This window comes from Chiloscyllium plagiosum, unplaced genomic scaffold (genome assembly GCF_037043375.1).
Source record: "Chiloscyllium plagiosum isolate Xiang-an unplaced genomic scaffold, Cpla_swu_hap1 HiC_scaffold_4, whole genome shotgun sequence".
NCBI lineage: Eukaryota > Metazoa > Chordata > Chondrichthyes > Orectolobiformes > Hemiscylliidae > Chiloscyllium > Chiloscyllium plagiosum.
In genome coordinates this window covers 14,773,366-14,799,078 of record NW_028270142.1, presented here as the reverse complement: position 1 = coordinate 14,799,078, position 25,713 = coordinate 14,773,366, and the positions used below count along the sequence as shown (strand labels likewise).

Genomic DNA, 25,713 nt, shown 5'->3' with positions numbered 1-25,713 from the left:
CCATCATTCTTAATGTGACTTCTGCGTACAACTGCTCAGTAAAATACCTTTAATTTTTCAAGTTTACAAAACATGGATAAACAATTACATAATTAAATTGCTGAAAAAATACATATTTTGTTGATACTTTAAGTATTCAACAATCACAGCCATCTTCCTTTGTACCAGGAACGGCTCTAAGCAGTTGAGAGATTCCTCCCACCCTCCCCTATTTCCACTGTTCTCAATGTTGTGGCAGCATGGTAGCTTAGTGGTTAGCACTGCTGCCTCCCAGCACCAGGGACTCAGGTTCAGTTTCAGCCTTGCACAACTGTCTGTATGGAGTTTGCACATTCTCCCCAAAGATGTGTAGGTTATGTGGATTGGCCGTGCTAAATTGTCCAGGGATGTGCAGGCTAAGTAGGTTAGCCATGGGAAATACAGGGATACGGTAGGTCTGGGTGAAATGCTCTTCAGAGAGTTGGTGTGGAACTGATGGGCCAAATGCTTCCACAGTGTGCAAATCTGATTCGTTTGCTAAATGTCTTTGCTGCCACACTCAATCTGACTTGCTCAATTTTCTTGAGCAATTACTGCTTTAGTCTTTTCATATGTTTGTAAGATGTCATTCATATGGGTTACATAATCCCCTGCTGAAGTAAATGATTCATAAACATTTGAACTTCAGCCAAGCATTTGGAACAGGCTAAACAGCCAACATTTTAAAACAATGCATCTCACGGAAGCTACAACAACAGGTGTTACTTTTTCTCTCTCTATTTCACAGCAAATAGCTGATCAAAATGTTTCCACAAGCAGGTGGCTGCATTTCCTTTTCAGTTAAAAAGTGGGACTTTGACTTATCCATAGTTCACAACTCCTCTGTACCACTGAAACACAAGTCTAATACAGACAGGTCCGATTTCATTACTATCGTAGAGCTGAGGATTAAAGGACTATCAAAGGCAGACATGCTTCATATAGGATGCCTACGAGCATACTTATTCTGGGTGTCCTTGGAGAGGGAGCATGCAGTATTCACCAACAGTACTCTCAAAGCTTTTTGAGAAGTAGACCCTACCAAGGGTGGAATGCTTTATCTCCCCTTCCAACACCACTTTGATCTACGGTGATCCGTATTGCTCTTGCTGGAAAATCCGTGCCATTTGGAAACATGGATAATTTAAGTGGTGGCAGATAATAGATGGAAAGAAGAATGGATGATTCTGTGATGGGGATAAAGCTGTTTAGTTTTGTATGATAACACTTCCGGATACAAAAAAGAAAAGAGAGATCAAAAAAGTACCTTTATTCCGGGCCAGGAATTATGCAAGAAATGGGGTGAGAATCCCAGCATGAAATTCTATCTGCCATTCATAAAGACTTCCAGGGATTATCCAATTTGGCAGAAATATGGACTAAAATCTATTTAGGCTGATATTGAGTACAATACTGAACACTCTAGAACTAATTAGCTTGTGATTCACATCTTCGCTATTTGTAAGACCTTGCTGTACACCAATTAATTGCTAAATTCTTTCACAAATTAATGAATACTTGAAGGACCTGATCTGGTGCTATGTAAAAGTTACTTCACAGAATTGCAAAGAAAGCTTGCACCAACTCTTCAAACAAGCATCATTACTTAGTGCCAACCTCTTACTTTTCCCCGTACCCTTGTACACTATTCCTATCCAAATAAGCTTCCAAAACCTTCCTAAAAGCCTCAATCGAACCTGCTTCTACCACACTTCCAGGCAGGTGAAAAGATTTGTTTTTCTCACAGCACCACTGCTTCATTCACACATCACTTTAAATCAATGCCCTCGCCTTCTTGTTATTTTTACAGTCAGGAACAGCTTCTCCCCATCTGCTTGATCCAGCCCGGACATGATATTGACCAATTTTTAACAATGTGTCATTATGATGAAGCTGATGCCCTACCTTTGCATTGCAAAAGTGCCTTTTTCAAGCATTGGTATTGAGCAAAATTCTCAGCATCATATTACATAAGATTGCATCAATATGAATCAAGAGGGCAATTTTGTCAATTTCAGAGATGCTGTATAATTCATTTCACAACCCACTCTATAAGCAAACATCATTTTCACATAGATTTTTACACTCACTCACCAAGTTTACTCCATGCTTTGTTTACCTCTCTTCATGGAGCCTTGAATACTTGTCGATAGTGTACGCTCAAGATCCTTGATCTTCATTTTATTCTTTAATTCTGATTAGATTCCCTACAGTGTGGGAACAGGCCCTTCAGCCCAACCTGTCCACACCGACCCTCCAAAGAGTAACCCACCCAGGCCCATTTCCCTCTGACTAATGCACCTAACACTATGGGCAATTTAGCATGGCCAATTGACCTGACCCGCACATCTTTGGACTGTGGGAGGAAACCGGAGCACCCAGAGGAAACCCACGCAGACACAGGGAGAATGTACAAACTCCACACAGACAGTCGCCCGAGGCTGGAATCAAACCTGGGACCCTGGTGCTGTGAGGCAGCAGTGCTAACCACTGAGCCACCGTGCCTAACATCTGCATAAATTTAGAAATATTTAATGGGAACATCTGCAATTCTACGCATAGTATTTCTAGAAATCATATCTAGTTATCGTCTATCTACACATTAGAGTGTTTTACTTCTGTGACATAACATCTTAATGAACATTGGGAAAAAATGTATTTTCAATTTGCAATTGGCTAACTAAGCTTTGAAAAATGTTTTACTTTTGGTAATGCTGAGAATGTAGAGTTTTTTTTCTGGGTACATTACAACTAAATGAATCTTTCCAAGAATTATGGATCGATAAAATTTTCAATCGGAGTCTCAGCATAGGTCAAAGCCAGATCAAATCCTTAACCAAGTAAATCTATTGATGGAATAAACCTGTGACTTATTCTCTGACACTACTGATTAGAATTACCACATGCAGTAAAATTAGTTGAAAATAATTCACATTAGCAGTAATTGGGTATATATTACAGAGCTGGTGGATTAAGATAACTGCACTCCAATATTCACCTCTGTGCACATTCAGGGATACTACAGCAACAGAAAGCTCTACACAAGCCTAGATTAGCCCTTCGGCTGAGGGAGTACAAAATTAGATCCATTTACTCTGGAGTTTTGAAAAGCATAAAGTGATCTCATGAAATCGTGCCTGAGGACCTTGACAGGGTCAAAACTGAGGGATTATTATTTTCACTGAGTGTGGAATCTAATGCTCAAGGACACAATTTCAGAATCAGGGGCCACACATTGAGAACTCAGCTGAGGATTAATTTTTTCATTCAAAGGTTTGTGAATCGTTGGAATTTTCAACACCCGATGGTTATGGAAGCTTGTTTGCTGTCGATGTTGAAGGCTAGGCCCGGGCATTCAGGGGAGATGTTAGTAAGCACTTCTGTACACAAAGGGTGATAGGTTTTTTGGAACTCTTTTCCAAAAATAGCTGTGGATGTTGGGTCAGTTGTTAGTTTTAAATTGGAGATAGATAATTTGTTGTTATGCAAAGGTGCTAAGAGATATCGGCCAAAGGCAGGTATATGAAGTTAGGCTACAGATCAGCCAATGATCTTATTAAATGGTGGAACAGGCTCGAGGGGCTGAATGGCCTACTCCTCTTCCACTACTGTGGGGAGCAGGTGGAAAGATGGACTTGGAGTCCAAGAGCAATCACAATCTTATTGCAGGTTCAAGGGCCACATTTCCTATTTTGTTACCCTACTCAATCTGAAATTGGGCCATTAGGGGACAAACAGGAAATGGGACAGAGAAATCTGCACTGCCTAACAAACCACAAAACCAGCACTAATTTCTTTCCCATGCGTAAGAAATTAGGTGCCTCACCTGTAACTAGCTTATCACAATCAGATGATGGACAGGGCATGGATTGAGATACATCAGCCAATTTTCCTGCCTTCTGGCGAAAGTGGTACCAGTCTCATTTACCATCCTAAGAATACATGATTGAACATCAATATGATGTCCCTGCTGAAGTTGAAATCCTAATAATGGCCATCATACCCTCCTACCTGTCCTAATATCGGGTGTAGTGCATTGAAGCATTTTCAAAAATTCTTCAGGATACCTTCAAAGCCTTTTCTCAAGTGCCACACATTTATCCTGGTGCTGCAGCAAGTGAGGAAAGCAGCAGTAATTTACTTTGTTTCCTTCCAATGACTGTGGCACCCAGTAGAAGCAGGTTTTGCATTATTTACAACTGAAACCCAGGAATTGAGGTCAAAGCAGAGTAGGATCAGCATGCAAGCAGAAGTCTAATCCACGTCGGTTTCATTGTGAAAGTCAGTAGGAAAATAGAGTGAGTGGTAGAGTGATCGAGAGAAAGAGAGAGAGACAGAGAGAGAGAGAGACAGAGAGGAACACAGGGAGAATAGGTATGGGATGAGTGGGAAAGAGATTTGGGAACAAAGCAGGGAGGGAAGAAAGGGTCAGAAGCAAACCAAAAGGGAAGAGGCTGTGGGGAAAGGGATTCTGTAGCAGTCATAGAATCATACATTCGTAGAGATATATAGCATGGAAACAGACCCTATGGTCCATCTCGTCCATGCCAACCAGATACCCCAACCTAATCTAGTCCCATTTGCAGTACTTGGCCCATATCCCTCTAAGCTGGAAATGTGTTGCTGGAAAAGCGCAGCAGGTCAGGCAGCATCCAGGGAACAGGAGAATCGACGTTTCGGGCATAAGCCCTTCTTCAGGAATGATGAAAATTTGTCCAGCAGGCTAAGATAAAAGGTAGGGAGGAGGGACTTGGGGGAGGGGCGTCGGAAATGTGATAGGTGGAAAGAGGTCAAGGTGAGGGTGATAGGTCAGATTGGGGTGGGGGCGGAGAGGTCGGGAAGAAGATCTCAGGTTAGGAAGGCGGTGCTGAATTTGATGGATTTGACTGAGACAGGGTGGGGGGAGGGGAAATGAGGAAACTGGTGAAATCCGAGTTCATCCCTTGTGGTTGGAGGGTTCCTAGCCGGAAGATGAGGCGTTCTTCCTCCAACCGTCGTTTTGTTGTGGTCTGACGATGGAGGAGTCCAAAGACCTGCATATCCTTGGTGGAGTGGGAGGGGGAATTGAAATGTTGAGCTACAGGGTGGTTGGGTTGGTTGGTCCGGGTGTCCCAGAGGTGTTCTCTGAAACGCTCCTGTTCTCCTCAAAGATTTCAACTCACCTTGACCTCTTTCCACCTATCACATTTCCGACACCCCTCCCCCAAGCCCTCCTCCCTACCTTTTATCTTAGCCTGCTGGACAAACTTTCCTCATTCCTGAAGAAGGGCTTATGCCCGAAACGTCGATTCTCCTGTTCCCTGGATGCTGCCTGACCTGCTGCGCTTTTCCAGCAACACATTTCCAGCTCTGATCTCCAGCATCTGCAGACCTCACTTTCTCCTCCCATATCCCGCTAAACCCTTCTATTCATGTACCCATGCAGATGCCTATTAAATGTTGTAATTGTACCAGCCTCCACCCCTTCCTCTGGCAGCTCATTCCATAAACGCACCACCCTCTGTGTGAACAAGTTGCCCCTTAGGCCCCTTTTATATCTTTCCTTTCTCACCCGAAACCTCTGCCATCTAGTTCTGGACTCCCCCACCCAACAGAAAAGACCTTGTCTATTTATCCTGAAATGATAACTCTGCTTTCTCTCCATGGATGCTGCCAGACGTGCTGAGCTTTGCCAGCAATTTCTGCTTTTGTAATTCAAGAATTGCAACAGTATAAGGAAACAACTCACCACCACCTTCTCCAGAGCAACTAGAGATGGGCAATAAATGGTGGCCTAGCCAGCATGAATGAATAAAAACATTATTCCGCTTACTGCTTTTATTTTGGCAAAGCTCTTAAATGCAGATATGTCAGTCTGCAGAACATTATTGATGTCAATTTTAACAGATGGGTTATTGCTTCCTGTAGCAGAATGACTGTCCACAGTTAGTCTCTGAAAGGTTCTTTAAAAAGGGAATAGATCTAATTTGATAACTGATTGGAGCAGTGTGGTGATGGAGTTAACAAATCCTGAACATATGATTTTAAAAGGTTCATGGCCCAACCAGAATGGATTTTTCATGCTGGGACAGGTATTGATCTACTATAGCTGGTGAGCAATACGAGGGTTCTGCTAACTTTTCCAAGGATGCTATCTATTTTATGTTTATGTATTCAAGAACCAAATAATGGATTCCACGTTGTGGCCAATGACCACTGAGGGCAGAATGTGAACTTGTGGGTGACCTTTCACATTAATCCACTCTGTTATTTGGAGATCTGGTATAAAAATACTCTAGTCGTGAGTGTGGTACTGGAAAAGCACAGCAGGTCAGGCAACATCTGAGAAGCAGGAGAATTGACATTTCAGGCAAAAACCTTTCATCAGGAATTTCATGACGAAGGGCTTATGCCCGAAATGACAATTCGGCTGCTCGGCGGATGCTGCCTGACCTGCTGTGCTATTCCAGCACCACACTCTCGACTCTGATCTCCAGCATCTGCAGTCCTCACTTTTCCCATAAAAATACACTAGTTGAGCAACTCATTACTACTTATCCTCTCAGAGATCTCATTTGTTTTTCTGTAGCTGGAGATATACTATGCCAAGCCCTTGAGCCTTTACCAGCTCTGAGGTCATCACAACAATAACCACACTCATTCATTCTGTCATGTCTTTAGTGATCCAGTCCAGAGACTCAGATTAATCAGGTATATTCTCCAGTTGGGGAGAAAGTGAGGTCTGCAGCTGCTGGAGATCAGAGCTGAAAATGTGTTGCTGGAACAGCGCAGCAGATCAGGCAGCATCCAGGGAACAGGAGAATAGACGTTTCGGGCATAAGCCCTTCTTCAGCCCTTCTCCAGTTGTATAACTCAGCTGAAGGTGCCTAATTCTCTTGGTTTCCTGAATCTTCCCTTTTAGGGAGTTTATTGATATTTTAGACTCTCCCAAAGAAAATAAGAACAGCAAAAAAAAAGGAACATGATCATTCACAATCCTCTGCAATAACAAATTCCTGATTTTCACAATTCTCTGCATGAACAAGTTTCCCATCTCGGTTTTACATGATCAACCCCTTGTCCTGAGGCTGTGCCCCTGTTTTCTAGAATCTCAGGTCAGGGGAAACAATGAAGCAAGTTTTCAGTCAAGTTCAGAGTCTGAATTAGAGATAAGCATACCAACAACTTGTCACTACCAGCTGCGATGCCAATGTGTGGCTCCAATCCCAATGTCCAGCCAAGTCTTCATGCCCAATGAAAAGAAAAGTGGTAGGTAACAATTAAATGCAAAGTAGGATAATTAAGGAACCTTGTTTAAGTCACAATTTACTCAACATCTTCTCAGAGATCAACGCTGTTATCATAGGAATCAATAATACTGAACATTCCCAACATTGCCTCAAGGACATGGATATCTTTACTTCTAAATGGATATCAAAACTATGCGCAATATTTCAGCTACAGTCTCACCAAAGCCCTGTACAATTGTAGAAAATTTTCCCTTTTTGTGTACTTTACTCCTGTTGAAATGAAGGACATTTGTCTTCCCAATTTCACTGCCACATCTGTACACTAACTTTGTGTTCTTTGTTCTCAAAGGTTTGAGTTTGTTTATCAATCAAAACTAAATAGCTTCTCACCATTTTAAATATTCTGCATTTCTATCATTCGTAGCAAACTGAATAGCCTCACATTTCCCTACATTATTCTCTATCTTTCAACATTCTGATCAATCTCTTAAACTGCAACAGTTTTGTGTCCTCCTCACAGCTCATTGTCTGACCTAACATTGTATTATCAGCAGTCTTGGGTGCATTACTCTTGGTATCACCATTTAACTCATTAAAAGATTGCAAATAGCTAAGGTTTCAACTTTTCATTAGGTTCTGCCTGCTAATTTGAAAGTCTCCTGTTTATTGCTACAAAATCAGAAGTTGCCAGAAAATCTCAGCAGGTCTGGCAGCATCTGTGGAGAGAAAGCAAGGTTAGCATTTCAGATCCAGTGACCTTTCTTCAGAACTGGAACTCTTCAGTACCTTATCGCTATTCTGTGCTGTGTATCTATCATAGTCACAGTCAGAGTCATACAGCATAGAAACAGACTCTTCAGTCCAAACAGTCCACACCGACCACGTTCCCAAACTAAACTAATCCCATCTACCTGCATTTGGCCCTGGTCTCTCCAAATATTTATTTTTCATGTACTTATCCATGCTAATGTTATCTCTTAGCCCATGAGCCCTAATTTTGTACAATAACCTTTTTCGTGGCGTCTTATTGAATGCCTTTTTTGAAAATCTAAAGATGCTACATCCACTAGCTTCCCTTTAAATGTCTTTTTAATTGAACCCTTAAAAAAACTAATAGCAGATTTGGCAGGTATAATTTCCCTTTCATATAGACGTGACTTATATTATAACTAACATGCCTCATTAACACTGCTTTCATAACAAATACATTGCAGATACTAGACTGCCTGCTCAAGATGCCAATTGTTATCAACCCCTTCATTTGGATCGAAGGAAATAAAACAAGAGTTCTTTGATAAATCTACATTGAGTTGTGATTTAAGAAGCTTTAACAAGTCACTCAGGTTCTATCTATCTCAGAGAGAGAACAGTGTAAAAGATACAGCACACTAATACTGCTGTTGCTTTAGCTAGATATGAACCAGAACCTGTAAGTTAAAGTTCTTGTTTGACAGAAGTGCCATGCTATTAAATTGATATTTGTCAACTTGAAAGGATTAAGTATAATCTATCCTCGATTTTGTACTAGGCACCAGTCATCCTGGTCAATATCTCAACATAAACTAGCACCAAAATTTCAATATACACTTGTGCTAATGAATTCCTAACACTTAAGAGATGTAAAGGTCTCAGCTTCAGGCAACACTGGTGACTCCCCACTGTTTACTGAAGTAATTTGTTGCATGTAATGGTGTTTGCTGGACATTACTATTTTCAGTACTGTTACTGGCTAGATTTTCCTGCTTTACTCTGCTTATGTACCAAATCTGTTCTGAATAACATGAGAATCAATTGCAATGCATCATTCCTTACACTTACATTCTGTTAATCTGAAGCACATTTGGCAAGTCAAGGTATTACAACCATGCAAGAGGCATTCCAACGGTGATAATGTCACCAAACATTAACAGATTATTTCTCACAATATTTAGTCTTTGGTACTAACATGCTGATCTAAAAATGGAAACATTTAGTTTCTTTTTGATAACGTTCTAAGTCAAAGCCAGAATTTGTACCATACAAGTACTGCCACACTGCTGCTGAGTGCACTTTTTAAAAAAAAATTTAAAAAGCTGTTTAGTCTTTTCTATGCGAATAACCTTGCCCGTTTCATGTGTTTTCCATGTGGCTGCCTGTGTCACTCACAACACTCAATAAAGTATAGCACTGTATAAGTGTATCGAAAAGGCATCTCAGGATATTTTGTAGCACATCACCCAGGGTTAACAGTCTCCTAGGAAATCTGTAGAAATACAAATCCAGGGTGTGCCAATGAGGGGATAGTCGACATGTCTGACTAATCTAACTTACTCCCACTGAAAGGCTGCAAACATTTAGCTCTGTACGGTCAAACAGAAACATTAAGCTGTTGGTGGAGGTGGGGGAAGGGGCTTTGAAATGATCTAGTAGAGTGGCATAAATTCCAGAACTGTACACAATGTAAAGGGTAGGGGACCCAGCTGTCTGTGACATTATGACATGCTTTTTGAAAAAAAACACAAATGACTAACTTGTGCATTTCCCAAAACTTACCGAAGGTAATCTTTATCCTTATGGAGCATGGAAACATTGGAATGAAGAAGAATGTGCTATCTAGGCATTTTTGTATTATTTAACAATTATCAGAATTTTAGTAACTCAAAAATAGGTTTATTCATATGCCACAAAATGACTGACAGTAATCGCTTGAGTCGCCAGAATCGACAAGTATTTGCAGAACAACGTCCGAAATGAACCAGTTCTGGTAGTTTATCCCAATTGCTGTTAAAGGTTTTGTACATAGTCTGACACTTTACAATGAAAAATGGATGACCTATATATCAAACAGATCTTTTGCTTTGATCGTGCACATTACTACTGCACGTCATATGTTTGCAACAAAACTCAGATGATTTGTCACATACTATTTCGGTCCTAACTGTACACAATCTAGTTAGCAACGAGAGAACCCATGGTCGTCTTAGTGTGCAAAAGTCGCCTTACATTTGGAAAACATTTAGAAGTCGCTTTCATTTGGAGGTGCATTTTGAAAATGCCCACATCTCTTCCACATCGTCACTTAATTGCCGCGATTAACGTAAAGCATTGCTGTAGTCCACCAGAATTTAAAAACTGTTGACCCCACCTCTGAGTAAATATGCGCTTTGGGTTGCTTTAGAAACAGATGGGAGTCAATGGACGAGGTCTCCCAGCATATCAAAGTGTTAACAGGCAGAAACTAAGACAACGGAAATTTGGCTCATTATTTACACAAATGTTTGAACTGGGTGAGTAAATATGGGTTTGCCCTACTCTGAATGGTTGCACAGTTTCCTCATTTTTTCCCTTCCCTGTATCAATTTCAGAACTTACCACAACGTACCTAAACTGAGTGTTTCAGAAACCCCCACCGGAGTTAATCGGGGTAACAATTCAATTAGAAAAGCCACATTGAGTCTGAAGAACCCGCCTGATTCAAATTGCAAAACAATACAGTACATTTCTGAAGCCAGAGCACCAAGTGACTGTCCCCTAGTAACGAAATTCCAGCTCGTTGCTTGATATAAATAGCACTTCACTACAGCTCAGCATTTCAGGTCATGTTTATCAACAATCCGTGTCATGAAACCAGTCTGTGTCCCACCAATCTGATGGTTTAACCCCCCAGCAAATCAAAACTCCTCACATGGACACTGGAGGCTGAAAATGATAATATTCTTTTAAGGGGAGGTCAAAGAAAAGAGCTGAAAAAAATATTTCTTCTTAAAAAAAAACCCCAATACTTGGAATTCTCAGAAGGCTCAAGTAACAAACTGGGACACAAAGGAAAAGGTCAGTTCCAGGTATAAGAAGTTGTGAGTGGGGTTGCTGCTATCACGTGTGCCGCCTGTTGTTCAGATATCTCACACCATACGGTTCACACAAGGCGGGTGGGGGAGGAAGGTCTGATGAATAAAACAACTTGCTGAGTCTTACCTTTTCTTAAACCGCGGCCCGTCTGCTTCTCGTCATCGGCCAGGGCCACCCAAGGATACAGAGAGCTGGGAGAGAAGTCGGGGAGCTGACAAGCACCTTCCTCCCCCCTCAGTTTAGCTGCCAAGCCAGCATCAAGGTGCGTCCTACCCATCTGCTGTGTGTAGTTCAGTCCCAGGCGCCGGGGCCCTCCTAACCTGTCACTGTCTCGATCATTGGATCAACTCCAAAGTGGGTGGAGATGTTAAACAGTAACTAACATCGAAGGCACTTACCAGGCTCCACACCACTTTCACCCAGTGACCACTTTAGCCCTTCCCTGTTGTTGCCTCTCAATCAGCTTCGACTTGACTTATTTCTTTTGAACTTCTGGGGGTGGCTGAAGGAGTTTTGTGTAGATGGGCAGAACTGCTGCTCTTCCCTTGGATACTGTACACGCTTCTGCAAGGATTCGGTGTCTGCAACATTTCACATGACGATCAGTCACTGCTTTTCGTGACAAGTAGAAACCCAGCGAACAAAACAGAAACCGTTCTCACCTTCCCTCAGGCTCCTCCCGGTTCCCCAGGTCACCTGGATTTTCTGTCTCTCTCTCTCTCTCTCTCTACTGCAGTATACTGTAATCAGAACGGTACAAGGGCACTCACACACTGGATGTGTGATCTCAGCAGGAGCCACATTCTCATTTATATCGCTATAGGTCACTCAGTGTTGCTCCGAAATAAGTGAATGACTTTTTTTGAGGATTCTTTCTTCAACAATTTTGGCTTCTTGTTAAATACACTTTTGTGAACCCACACTGTCCTTACCCTCTCCCGTTTCTGTCCAGATATAAATCGGGGGGGGTGGGGGGGGGGATTGAATTGAATATGCACAGAATCCCTACAGTGTGGAAGCAGGCCATTCGGCCCATCAAGTTCACACAGACCCTCCGAAGAGCATTCCACCCACCCCATCCCTATAACCTCACATTTCCCATGGCTAACCCAACCACCCTGCATATCCCTGGACACTACTATGGGGCGATTTAGTACAGCCAATCCACCCTAACCTGCAGCACCCAGAGGAAGCCCACGCAGACACGGGGGGGGAATATGCAAACTCCACACAGGCAGTCGCTTAAGGGTGGAATCAAACCCAGGTCCCTGGTGCTGTGAGGCAGCAGTGCTAACCACTGAGCCACCATATCACCCTAAATATTGTATCAGATTCAGAGTAACAGAGAGGCTAAATTCTTCAAGACAATGTTGTTTTGCCATGTGGGTAAAGTATAAGTTCATTTTCATAGAATTTAACAAATCCGAACTAAATGGTCCACCGATGTTGAAGGAAATTGAATCCATCACAAAATCTGCCATCTCATTTTAAATCGCATGTTCCAGTCTTGGCAACAAGAGGCCAATGTATCATTGGAAATGGACATACTGAGCACTGTTGTGGCACAAATAGAATCATAGAGATGTGCAGCATGGAAACAGACCCTTCGGTCCAACCCATCCATGCCGACCAGATATCCCAACCCAATCTAGTCAGCACCCGACCCATATCCCTCCAAACCCTTCCTATTCATATACCCATCCAAATGCATCTTAAATGTCGCAATTGTACCAGCCTCCACCACATCTTCTGGCAGCTCATTCCATACACGTACCACCCACTTCATGAAAAATTTGCCCCTGAGGTCTTTTTTATATCTTTCCCCTCTCACCCTAAGCCTATGCCCTCTAGATATGGGACTCCCCAACCCCAGGGAAAAGACTGTCTATTTATCCTATCCATGCCCCTTATAATTTTGTAAACCTCGATAAGGTCACCCCTCAGCCTCCGACGCTCCAGGGAAAACAGCCCCAGCCTGTTCAGCCTCTCCCTGTAGCTCAAATCCTCCAACCCTGGCAACATCCTTGTAAATCTTTTCTGAACCCTTTCAAGTTTCACAACATCTTTCTGATAGGAAGGAGACCAGAATTGCACGCAATATTCCAACAGTGGCCTAACCAATGCCCTATACAGCCACAACATGATCTGCCAACTCCTGTACTCAATACTCTGACCAATAAAGGAAAGCATACCAAATGTTTTCTTCACTATCCTATCTACCTGCGACTCTACTTTCAAGGAGCTATGAACCTGCATTCCAAGGTCTTTTTGTTCAGCAACACTCCCTAGGACCTTACCATTAAGTGTATAAGTCCTGCTAAGATTTGCTTTCCCAAAATGCAGCACCTCACATTTATCTGAATTAAACTCCATCTGCCACTTCTCGGCCCATTGGCCCATCTGGTCCAGATCCTGTTGCAATCTGAGGTAACCCTCTTCGCTGTCCACTACACCTCCAATTTTGGTGTCATCTGAAAACTTACTAACTGTACCACTTATGCACACATCCAAATCATTTATGTAAATGACAAAAAGTAGAGGGTCCAGCACCGATCCTTGTGGCATTCCACTGGTCACAGGTCTCCTGTCTGAAAACCAACCCTCCACCACCACCCTCTGTCTTCTATCTTTGAGCCAGTTCTGTATCCAAATGGCTAGTTCTCCCTGTATTCCATGAGATCTAACCTTGCTAATCAGTCTCCCATGGGGAACCTTGTCGAACGCCTTACTGAAGTCCATATAGATCATATCTACGCTCTGCCCTCATTAATCTTCTTTGTTACTTCTTCAAAAAACTTCTTCAAAGTTGATTTATCTATTTAGCACCATTGATGCCTTTGCATGCAATTCTTCTGACATTCGGGACCCCATCTTGTTTTAATTTGGGGCTTTTTAGTGATCGTTCTTCTTTATTAATTCCACTAATGTCCATGCCATTCTTGAGTAGATGTGAGACATGATTCCCCACGGACAAAGCCACGTTGACTATTCCTAATCAGTCCTTGCCTTTCCAAATACATGTACATTCTGTCCCTCAGGATTCCCTCCAACAACGTGCCCACCACTGAGGTCAGGCTCACCGGTCTATTGTTCCCTGGCTTGTCTTTACCAACCTTCTTAAACAGTGGTACCACGTTTGCCAACCTCCAATCATCATGCTGCATGTCATTTCCCAGCCCAAGTCTGGATACTGACTAGTGTGTACGTACCAGTGATTTGATGTTAGATAGAGCTGTAAATGGACAGCATGGCCATAGAATTGTTAGAGACAATATGATGGCACAATTAACTTGATTGCTTTTAAAACATTTGCCTGATGAATTCCTGATATGTCCCAGGGATGATGACTGGTTTTCAATAACCATTATCATTTTCCTTTACTTTGGGCATACTTCTGGGCCCAGATATTTCTTCCTTGACCTTGAAAGACCTTAGGTTTAGAGAATTCCTTTGTTGTATGTCATCTAGATGACATGACCAGCTACTGTCAGTTCTCCTCTAATACATGCAGCCCTTTCTAGATTCAGGTTGTGATGAAGTCAGTGGTTCTGGTAGACCGCACATTGAGCCACACCAAATGGTTTATTGACAATGGATTTATTGTCAATGGCTCTGTTTGCCACTCTGCTGGTGACTGAGAGTGGAATTAACAGTGTTTGGGAAATTATTTGGTTAGCGTTGTCGCACTTTGTTGGATAGTGCATATTTGAACAATTTTCGATGTCATCATCATAACTTTAATGGATTGATTTGCTATGAGAGGATTGCCAGTTCAGATGCATAGATCCTCTGGATGGCATGGGAGGTCATCAGGATCTGTGGCCTTCAATGCAGCAAGACGTGAACTGAATTAGCTGAGAACTGGGAATGACTGATATTAGCCAGCTTGGAAATGGGAAAGTTGATTTATCTATTTAGCACCATTGATGCCTTTGCATGCAATTCTTCTGACATTCGGGACCCCATCTTGTTTTAATTTGGGGCTTTTTAGTGATCGTTCTTCTTTATTAATTCCACTAATGTCCATGCCATTCTTGAGTAGATGTGTTAAGGCTGCAGAGGCTTTCTCTGGTCCACTAATTGTGGGACAGCAGAACTGCAGCTGTAATTTGTTGCTATTGGTGCTTGGCCAATGATGTAGCTCTGTATTGCAGTTTCACTGGGTCAGTATATCATTCCAAGTCTGGCGCTGCTCCCATCTTGCTCATTGAACTGAGAGCAAAGTGAGAAATATGTTACAGGCAGTAGCATATAATTTTGATGCTGCTGGTGTGCTTCATTGATGTCCAGGTTTGAGCTACCAGACCTGTCCATCGTCAAAAAGGGTGGTGCTGGAAAAGCACAGCTGGTCAGGCAGCATCCGAGGAGCAGGAGAGTCGATGTTTCAAGAATAAGCTCTTCATCAGGAATCATTATTAAAAGAAGTTCTGGGATTTACATATTAATGAACCAAAATCTGCATCCCGTTCTAAAAGATGAAAGACTTAACAGCAATCTAGGTTTGTTCAATATATCATTTAAGTTGCATGACATTGTAATCTTTTGCTATAAACTCTGTATGGTCCTGCTCCACAGCTGCCTGAGGAAGGAGCAGCACTCCGAAAGCTCCAATTAAACCCGTTGGACTGTAACCTGATGTTGTGTGATTTTTAACTTTGTCCACCCCAGTCCAACACCGGCTCCTCCACATTATTTCTCAATAAAGAACTAGACCACTCCTGGATTTTCAAAAGACAGCTGAAGAAAGTTAATGATGGCAAAACCACAGAACGAATCGTTTAACTTAAAGAACATGCTATGCTGTGACATAATGCTGTTGTAAATATAAAATATACTGTCATTTAATTTACTGTAGGCAGCACCACAGAGATCCATGGGTTTCATTCAAATGTTAGGTTGGATTTTGTTAACTATAAGAATGGCTGTAAAGCTTTACCTAAGAGCAACACAGGATGAGAATAATCAGACAGAATGATCAGATAGGTCATTAAGATTCCGCATTCTGTCTCAGCATAAACAATAGGCAGAAGGAGTATGGGATTGAAGGCTTTCCTATGGTGTAAGGTACCATTGATTACACACAGCGTTTAGTAGATGTTGCATGTTAACTCTGCCCATACTAAAACCAAAAGTGGTTCCAAGTATTCAATGTCTGAACAGTTAACAACCACTGGCACAGTACCAAGAAGTCCATTACTCTGTATTCTTGGCAGCAATCACAGGGACTTTTTTTCTACAGCAATTCACTTTGCTAGATGTATTTGAGCCACCAGGCAAGAGAATGCTGGCTTCTAGATGACAAGAGCTATCATTTGATGACATGGCTCTTGACTCCAGTGCTCTACTACATATACATGTTGCAACTCACAAGTGTAGACCAGTGGTGTGTTAGCACAATGCTGCCTCTGCACCGAGAACACCCTGGAGGAATCGTCCAGTTACCCATCAGGCTGGTATCGCATAAGCACATCATCATGAGGGGAAAGCTGGGTCAAAAGAACATAAGAAATAGGAAAAGAAATAGCCATGTGTCCCATCAAACCCGCTCTGACATGTAATACTATCATCATTAATTTCAGTGCTGACACCACTTTCCTGTTCACTCCCCTTTTCCCTTCATTCCCAGATAAAACAAAAATCAGAATTCTAATGAGTCATAACCGTTTGATCAAAGAAATTTCTCTTCATCTCGGGACTTATAATATGAATGCCACTTATTACTTCCTCAAAGGTCACTAATAAGTTAATCAAACATGATTTTGCTTTCACAACAGTACTTTGCTATTCTAGATTTCTCCAGTCAGAGGAAGCAACCCTCCTGGTAATTTTGTGTATTTTAATCAAACGATTTTCCAAAAATTGGAGGTGTAGTGGACAGCGAAGAGGGTTACCTCAGATTACAACAGGATCTGGACCAGATGGGCCAATGGGCTGAGAAGTGGCAGATGGAGTTTAATTCAGATAAATGCGAGGTGCTGCATTTTGGGAAAGCAAATCTTAGCAGGACTTATACACTCAATGGTAAGGTCCTAGGGAGTGTTGCTGAACAAAGAGACCTTGGAGTGCAGGTTCATAGCTCCTTGAAAGTGGAGTCGCAGGTAGATAGGATAGTGAAGAAGGCGTTTGGTATGCTTTCCTTTATTGGTCAAAGTATTGAGTACAGGAGTTAGGAGGTCATGTTGTGGCTGTACAGGACATTGGAATATTGTGTGCAATTCTGGTCTCCTTCCTATCGGAAAGATGTTGTGAAACTTGAAAGGGTTCAGAAAAGATTTACAAGGATGTTGCCAGGGTTGGAGGATCTGAGCTACAGGGAGAGGCTGAACAGGCTGGGGCTGTTTTGCCTGGAGCATCGGAGGCTGAGGGGTGACCTTATAGAGGTTTACAAAATTATGAGGAGCATGGATAGGATAAATAGGCAAAGTCTTTTTCCTGGGGTTGGGGAGTCCAGTATTAGAGGGCATAGGTTTAGGGTGAGAGGGGAAAGATATAAAAGAGACCTAAGGGGCAACTTTTTCATGCAGAGAGTGGTACGTGTATGGAATGAGCTACCAGAGGATGTGGTGGAGGCTGGTACAATTGCAACATTTAAGAGACATTTGGATGGGTATATGAATAGGAAGGGTTTGGAGGGATATGAGTCGGGTGCTGGCAGGTGGGACTAGATTGGGTTGGGATATCTGGTCAGCATGCTCGGGTTGGACTGAAGGGTCTGTTTCCATGCTGTACATCTCTATGACTCTATAATTCTAAACTCCGGAGAATATCAACATAATACAGCTAGCCTTTCACCATTGGACAAATGTGTCATCTCAGTAACCAATCTAGTCAACATTCTCCATACTGGCTTTGAGCCAAGTATACACTTTATTAAATATGGCAAGCAACATTGCAAATACTGTATTCTAGATGTGGTCTCACCAAAACCCTGTCCAATTTGTAGTATGGCTTCTTTATATTTGTACACCAAATGCCCGTGCCAAGATGATGCCACGCCAGGCCAGGAGACCACCATGCCGAGCTAGGAGACTGCTATACAGGTCGACAGGATGCCACACTGGGCTGAGAGACCACCATGTTGCCTGAATGACTGCCATATCAGGTGAATGGCCATCACAGTGGGCTGGGAGACCACCCCATCAGGCTGTGAGAATGTCTTGCAGGGTTTGCACTGAGGCCAGGAGTCCAAGTCCAAGCTGAGGCTGGGAGTTCAGGATGTCACCAAGAAGAAAGAAGAGCGGAAAAAAACACAAAGGAGAAAAAAAGAAAAAGAAACATTTGGAGTGGACAAACTCTGGCTTAGCTGTCCTACTCCACCGCCATCTTGGAAATGAATTGCCATCTTGACAACATGATTTTCCTTTTGCAAATACCAAATGTTGTCTGAAAGCTTTGGGATTTTCTGTGTATCACAATATAACCTCCTTAAAAAGAAAGACCAGCGTTTTCCCTGATAGATGTTAAGCTAACAGTCTTCTGGTTTCCTACTTTCTGTCTTCCACTTAAATAGGTGATTTATATTCACTATTTTTCAATCTGATGGAGTCTTTCCAGGATCTAGAGTATTTTGAGAAATTTAAAACCAATTGCAACTGTTATCTCACAAGCCACTTATTTTCGGAAGCTAGGATGAAATCCATCTGGGAACTTGTCAGCTTTTATGTTGAATAATTTTCTCAGGACCTATTCCCTGGTGAGTGTAGATGATTTAGATTCCTTCCTCTTTTACCTCTTAACTTACATTTTTTTCTGGAATGTTATTTGTATTCTGTAAAGTGTTGAATGACAGACGCAAAATATTTGGTTATCTGCCATTTCCTCATTTTCCATTATTAATCCCCCAGCCCCACTCTCCAGAGGACCAATCCTTACTTTACTGATTCTTTTCCTTTATAAATAGCAGCAGTCTTGCTAACTATTTTTGTATTTCTAGCTAGGTTTCCCTTACACTCTGATTTCTCCCTTATTATGATTTTCTTTCTATATTCTTTAATGCTTTTTATGTTCAGTCCTATCTTTACATCTGCCACTAGTCTTTGTGAACTTTTACACCTTTTCTTTCAATTGATACTACCTTTTAACTTCCTTAGTTAGTCACGTCTGGTAAATCTCAATATTGGAGTCTTTTGTTTTCCACGCTGCTGTGTATTTTTGCTCAGTGTTAGAACATAGAACATAGAAGAATACAGCGCAGTACAGGCCCTTCGGCCCTCGATGTTGCGCCGATCCAAGCCCACCTAACCTACACTAGCCCACTATCCTCCATATGCCTATCCAATGCCCGCTTAAATGCCCATAATGAGGGAGAGTCCACCACTGCTACTGGCAGGGCATTCCATGAACTCACGACTCGCTGAGTAAAGAACCTACCCCTAACATCTGTCCTATACCTACCCCCCTTAATTTAAAGCTATGCCCCCTTGTAATAGCTGACTCCATACGTGGAAAAAGATTCTCACTGTCGACCCTATCTAAACCCCTAATCATCTTATACACATCTATCAAGTCACCCCTAAACCTTCTTTTCTCCAATGAAAACAACCCCAATTGCCTCAGCCTTTCCTCATACGATCTTTCTACCATACCAGGCAACATCCTGGTAAACCTCCTCTGCACCCGTTCCAGTGCCTCCACATCCTTCCTATAGTATGGCGACCAAAACTGCACACAATACTCCAGATGTGGCCGCACCAGAGTCTTATACAACTGCAACATGACCTCAGTACTCCGGAACTCAATTCCTCTACCAATAAAAGCCAGTACGCCATATGCCTTCTTCACCGCACTATTTACCTGGGTGGCAACTTTCAAAGATTTGTGTACATGGACACCAAGATCCCTCTGCTCATCCACACTACCAAGTATCCGACCGTTAGCCCAGTACCCCATCTTTTTATTACTCTTACCAAAGTGAATCACCTCACACTTAGCTACATTGAACTCCATTTGCCACCTTTCTGCCCAGTTCTGCAGCTTATCTATATCCCGCTGTAACCTGCCACATCCTTCCTCACTGTCTACAATTCCTCCGACTTTCGTATCATCCGCAAACTTACTCACCCAACCTTCTAACCCCTCCTCCAGGTCATTTATAAAAATGACAAACAACAATGGTCCCAAAACAGATCCTTGCGGAACACCACTAGTGACGGCACTCCAAGATGAACCTTTGCCATCAACTACTACCCTCTGTCTTCTTCCAGCCAGCCAACTCCTAATCCAAACCTCCAACTCACCCTCAATGCCATACCTCCGTATTTTTTGCAGTAGTCTACCATGGGGAACCTTATCAAACGCCTTACTAAAATCCATATACACCACATCTACTGCTTTCCCCTCGTCCACCTCCTTAGTCACCTTCTCAAAGAATTCAATAAGGTTTGTGAGGCACGACCTGCCCTTCACAAAACCATGCTGACTATCCTTGATCACATTATTCCTATCCAGATGTTCATAAATCCTATCCCTTACAATTCTCTCTAAGATTTTGCCCACAACAGAAGTGAGACTCACCGGCCTATAGTTACTAGGGTTATCCCTACTCCCCTTCTTGAACAAGGGAACCACATTTGCTAGCCTCCAATCTTCTGGCACTACTCCTGTAGACAACGAGGACATAAAAATCAAGGCCAATGGCTCTGCAATCTCCTCCCTTGCTTCCCAGAGAATCCTAGGATAAATGCCATCAGGCCCAGGGGACTTATCTATTTTCACCCTTTCCAGAATTTCCAACACCTCTTCTCTACATACCTCAAAGCCATCCATTCTACTTAATTGTGACTCAGTACTCACATTGACAACAATGTCCTGTTCCTGATTGAATACTGACGAAAAGTATTCATTCAGTGTCTCCCCAATCTCTTCAGCCTCCACACGCAACTTCCCACTACTATCCTTGACTGGACCTATTCCTACCCTAGTCATTCTTTTATTCCTGACATACCTATAGAAAGCCTTAGGGTTTTCCCTAATCCTACCAACTAAGGACCTTTCATGACCCCTCCTTGCTGCTCTTAGCTCTCTCTTCAGGTCCTTCCTGGCTACCTTATAACTCTCAATCGCCCCAATTGAACCTTCACGCCTCATCTTTACATAGGCCGCCCTCTTCCATTTAACAAGGGATTCCAATTCCTTATTAAACCACGGCTCCCTCACACGACCCTTTCCTCCCTGCCTGACGGGCACATACTTATCAAGGACACTCAATAGTTGCTCCTTGAACAAGCTCCACATATCAATTACACCCTTGCCTTGAAGCTTACTTTTCCAGGCCACACATCCTAAGTCATGCCTCACAGCATCATAATTTCCCTGCCCCCATCTATAACTCTTGCCCTGTAGTGCACACTTATCCCTCTCCATCACTAGAGTAAAGGTCACCGAATTGTGGTCACTGTCCCCAAAGTGCTCACCTACCTCTAATTCTAACACCTGGCCTGGTTCATTACCCAGAACCAAATCCAGTATGGCCTCACCTCTTGTTGGCCTATCTACATATTGTGTCAGGAAACCCTCCTGCACACATTGGACAAACACTGACCCATCTAACGAACTTGAGCTATAGCTTTCCCAATTAATATCAGGAAAGTTAAAGTCCCCCATAACAACCACCCTATTACTTTCACTCTTCTCTTGAATCATCCTCGCAATCCTTTCTTCTACGTTTCTAGGACTATTAGGAGGCCTGTAAAAAACTCCTAACAGGGTGAGCTCACCTTTCCTATTCCTAACCTCAGCCCAAACTACCTCAGATGGCGAGTCTTCATCCATCGTCCTTTCCACAGCTGTAATTGTGAAACAATTTCATAAATGTCTGTTACTGGACTCATCCCTTAACATGTTCTCCCACCTCACTTTCTCCAACTCAAGTGAAGAGGTCCTGACTGAAATTCAAATAGGAACATAAGAAATAGGAGCATGTGTAGGCCATTCAGCCCCTCACGTCTGCCCCACCATTCCCCTAGATCATGGTTGATGTGCCCAAGGTTTAACGCCTTGTTTGTGCCATCCCATCATAATCTTCAACTCCCAATGTTTCAAAAATCCATCCACCTCCTCTTTAAATATCTTTCAATAATTTAACTTCCAGAACTCTTTTGTGAAGAGAATTTCAGATATTCACCACTCTCTGGGAGATGTCTTGTACATTGCTCCTATTTGGAGTTGAGTAGGTGATTTGCTTCTTGAACAGCTTGGGTAGTTATTATAGCTGCTGTGAGTCCTTCTACAATTCCTCCTTCATCCAGCAGCCTGTCCTGCTTTGCATGGTCGATGTATAATCTCCAATTTGTGCTGCCTTCCACAATGAATGCATACTCATGGAACCAGATCTGGGAGCAAGCGATTTATAGAAAAGCTTTCAAGACAGCAACAACGGCTTCACTATCCACCACTACGCCACTCAGTGTAGACTATTTCAGCTTGAAATGACTATAGAGAGGAACAAACACTTATAGAATAACAGCAACAAAAATCCACCAACAAATAAAGAGTAAATCTTTGATAACTCCTTCAAAATAATACTGACGAGGCATCCTTTCAGCTGCATTATGTACGTTGAGCTGTGCAAGGTAAAGAGAGAGCCATTGGCTGGAGCTTTGAGTTTCAAAATGTTGATTGATGTCAAATTTGTCCTGCTCTGTCCATCTCTGGTGGGCAGTCATCGTACATGCATTAACATGTACATATAGAAGGTGCCCAGCATGAATTGATAGTGCACATGCTTAGCAGGAATACCATTTTACAGTGCCCACAAATTTGATAGCTACCAGCCCTTGGTGAATAGATGTATGTCTTGAATGAATTTTCCAGGCTCCTGAAGTTGTGCCATTGCAGTGTAGCTGAAATCCTGAGCTAATAAGTCTGGTTTCAAATTCGCAATTATATTTCTTGTCAACGTGTTGCCAATCAAGTGGGTTACGTATTCCTAGATGCTGTTGACCTTATGTGTTATTGGAGCTGTACTCATCCAGGCAATAGGGATCATTCCATCACATTCGTTACTTGTGCCTTGGGGAGTCAATGGGGTGCAGTTTAGTATTAAGTTTGCTGTTACATCATTAGAAATGTTTTCCACTTACAGTTGGGCACCAGAGTTTTCTGGACGTGCTCACTTTCACGTTCAGTAATGCAAAACCTGAGTGAAATAGAGCAATCACCTGAGAAACCTTACCTCAGTCTTTCCAAACAGTTCAACCTGCAATCTTCAGCCTCACAGTAAGGACAAGCAGGTAAGAGAGAAGTGTTTTCTTTGGACTATTACACTTTTATAATAGTTGTGTGGAATGGTGGCAAAACAGGCTTGTCAGCAAAGCCGAAGAGCAGAGAATTAAAGGGACAGTGGAAGCAATAACAGATATGACATTGACTGAGTGACACAAAGAGAGGTGAATGGTTATTTGAAGGACTTTTTTTCAAATCATTCATAGGATTGGACATCACTGACTAAAGCAACATTTACTGCCCAACACTAGTTACCCAAAGGGCATTTAAGAGTCAACCTCATTGCTGTGGATCTGGAGTCACATAAAACCCTGACCAGGGAAGGATGGTAGATTTGCTTCCCTGAAGGACAGTAGCGAACCAGAAACAAAAACAGTAATCGCTGGAAAAGCTCAGCAAGTCTGACAGAATTCTGAGGAAGGGTCACTCGGCCTGTGATATTAACTCTGATTTCTCTCCACAGATGCTGCTTGACCTGCTGAGCTTTCCCAGCAATTTCTATTTTTGTTTCTGATTTACAGCATCCGCAGTTGGTTCAGTTTTGATTGCAAAATCGGTGTTCTGCAATTGCAGTGGAGATTGCAACAAGCTTTTTGGAAGCCCCTTATCTGAATGATGAGGCATTGAGATTTGTACATTTTATTCATAAGATCATTGAAGTCCTTCAGCTCAGTTACTGACCCATAGCCCACTTTCCTTTTGAAAAATGTGACATTTAACCTACATTGCTGTATTTGCTGCTAGAATTCAATTACCAACTGAAATTTAGCCTTTCCTTTGTTCCAGTTAATGCCTGTTGCAGAGTTTCTGTCTGAAACCACTCTTGTACGTACCACCTTAAGATTTTTGTCATTCTTAAATTTAACTTCATAGTTGACAAGCCGAACTGAGATAGTGGGTGTTGGAACAGGCCAGGCAATTCTGATACCACAAAATACTGTAGCTGCTGGAAATCTGAGAATAAACAAAATGCCAGAGAAAGCCTGAGTAGTATCTATAGAGAGAGAAACAGAGTTAATGTTTGAAGTCCAACATGACTTTCCTTTGGCATTATATTATTGTTTGGGGTTCCCAAAAGGTCATGTTGGACCTGACATTAACTTTCCTTCTTTCAGCACAGATGCTGTTAGACCTGATGAGTTTCTCCAGCACTTTGTAATAAAAACAAAGAGCTTAAGACTCCCGATGGTCTCATTGTAACCCTGGTCTATTTTAATTATAGTTTCCTTGTTTCCGAAACAATTAACATGCTCTTTAAAACACTTAAACTAAATTTTGCATTTGCTAGCATTTCAGATTCTGAGCCTTCACAGTTCGAGCTAAAAGCTTTGTAGTTAGTTAGAACTTTTCATCTTGTGTAACCATGAGCATCAAATGCTGAGTCATATAATGAAAGAACAAAGCCAAAAATGAGTAATTATCACAGAGATTCTGTCTATAGAGAGCTCCAGTACAGATATCATTCACTTCGTTAATCAATTGGAAGAAAATGATAAAAATAGTGTGAATGGTCCTGAGATCTTCATTGTCTAAGTTTTATACATCTATTTTTATGAGGTTATATGTCACATCAGGATATTTTTCATGATAAGAATTCATAGAAGTGCAATTTTATTACTGACCCAGTTCCTGTTTAAAACCTCAGTTAACTTTAGTTTTTGGAATAAAAAATATGTTCTACTAACTGACCACATTAAAGGATAGAAATGACTGAGAATCTAAATGAGCAGGCGAAAGTGAGGACTGCAGATGCTGGAGATCAGAGCTGAAAATGTGTTGCTGGAAAAGCGCAGCCGGTCAGGCAGCATCCAAGGAGCAGGAGAATCGACGTTTCAGGCATGAGCCCTTCTTCAGGAATGAGGACAATGTGCCAAGCAGGCTAAGATAAAAGGTAGGGAGGAGGGACTTGGGGGAGGGGCGTTGGAAATGCGATAGGTAGAAGGAGGTTAAGGTGAGGGTGATAGGCCAGAGTGGGGGTGGGCACGGAGAGGTCAGGAAGAAGATTGCAGGTTAGGAAGGTGGTGCTGAGTTCGAGGCTTGGGACTGAGACAAGGTGGGGGGAGGGGAAATGAGGAAACTGGAAAAATCTGAGTTCATCCCTTGTGGTTGGAGGATTCCTAGGCGGAAGATGAGGTGCTCTTCCTCCAGCCATCGTGTTGCTATGGTCTGGCGATGGAGGAGTCCAAGGACCTGCATGTCCTTGGTGGAGTGGGAGGGGGAGATGAAGTGTTGAGCCACGGGGTGGTTGGGTTGGTTGGTCCGGGTATCCCAGAGGTGTTCTCTGAAACGTTCCGCAATTAGGCGGGCTGTCTCCCCAATATAGAGGAGGCCACATCGGGTGCAGCGGATGCAGTAAATGATGTGTGTGGAGGTGCAGGTGAATTTGTGGTGGACATGGAAGGATCCCTTGGGGCCT

The 25,713-nt window shown here is 42.5% G+C and overlaps 1 protein-coding gene across 6 annotated transcripts in view; it reads right to left on the bottom strand.

Moving 5' to 3' along the window:
• Positions 1 to 11,695, bottom strand: part of LOC122549394 (hepatocyte nuclear factor 4-gamma-like) — a 142,047-nt gene extending 130,352 nt beyond the window's left edge. For 2 of the 6 annotated variants that reach the window (XM_043689142.2, XM_087985977.1), the window contains exon 1: positions 11,474 to 11,695. Coding sequence is in view for 2 of the 6 variants with exons in the window: in XM_043689138.2 (XP_043545073.1) it covers positions 11,202 to 11,352 (151 nt within the window). In the remaining 4 variants the exon portion in view is untranslated. Of the gene's footprint in view, positions 1 to 11,201; positions 11,443 to 11,473 lie in introns of those variants that run through there. The other 4 variants (XM_087985976.1, XM_043689143.2, XM_043689138.2 and 1 more) reach the window with 3 other exon arrangements.
• Between the last annotated feature and the right edge of the window lie 14,018 nt (positions 11,696 to 25,713).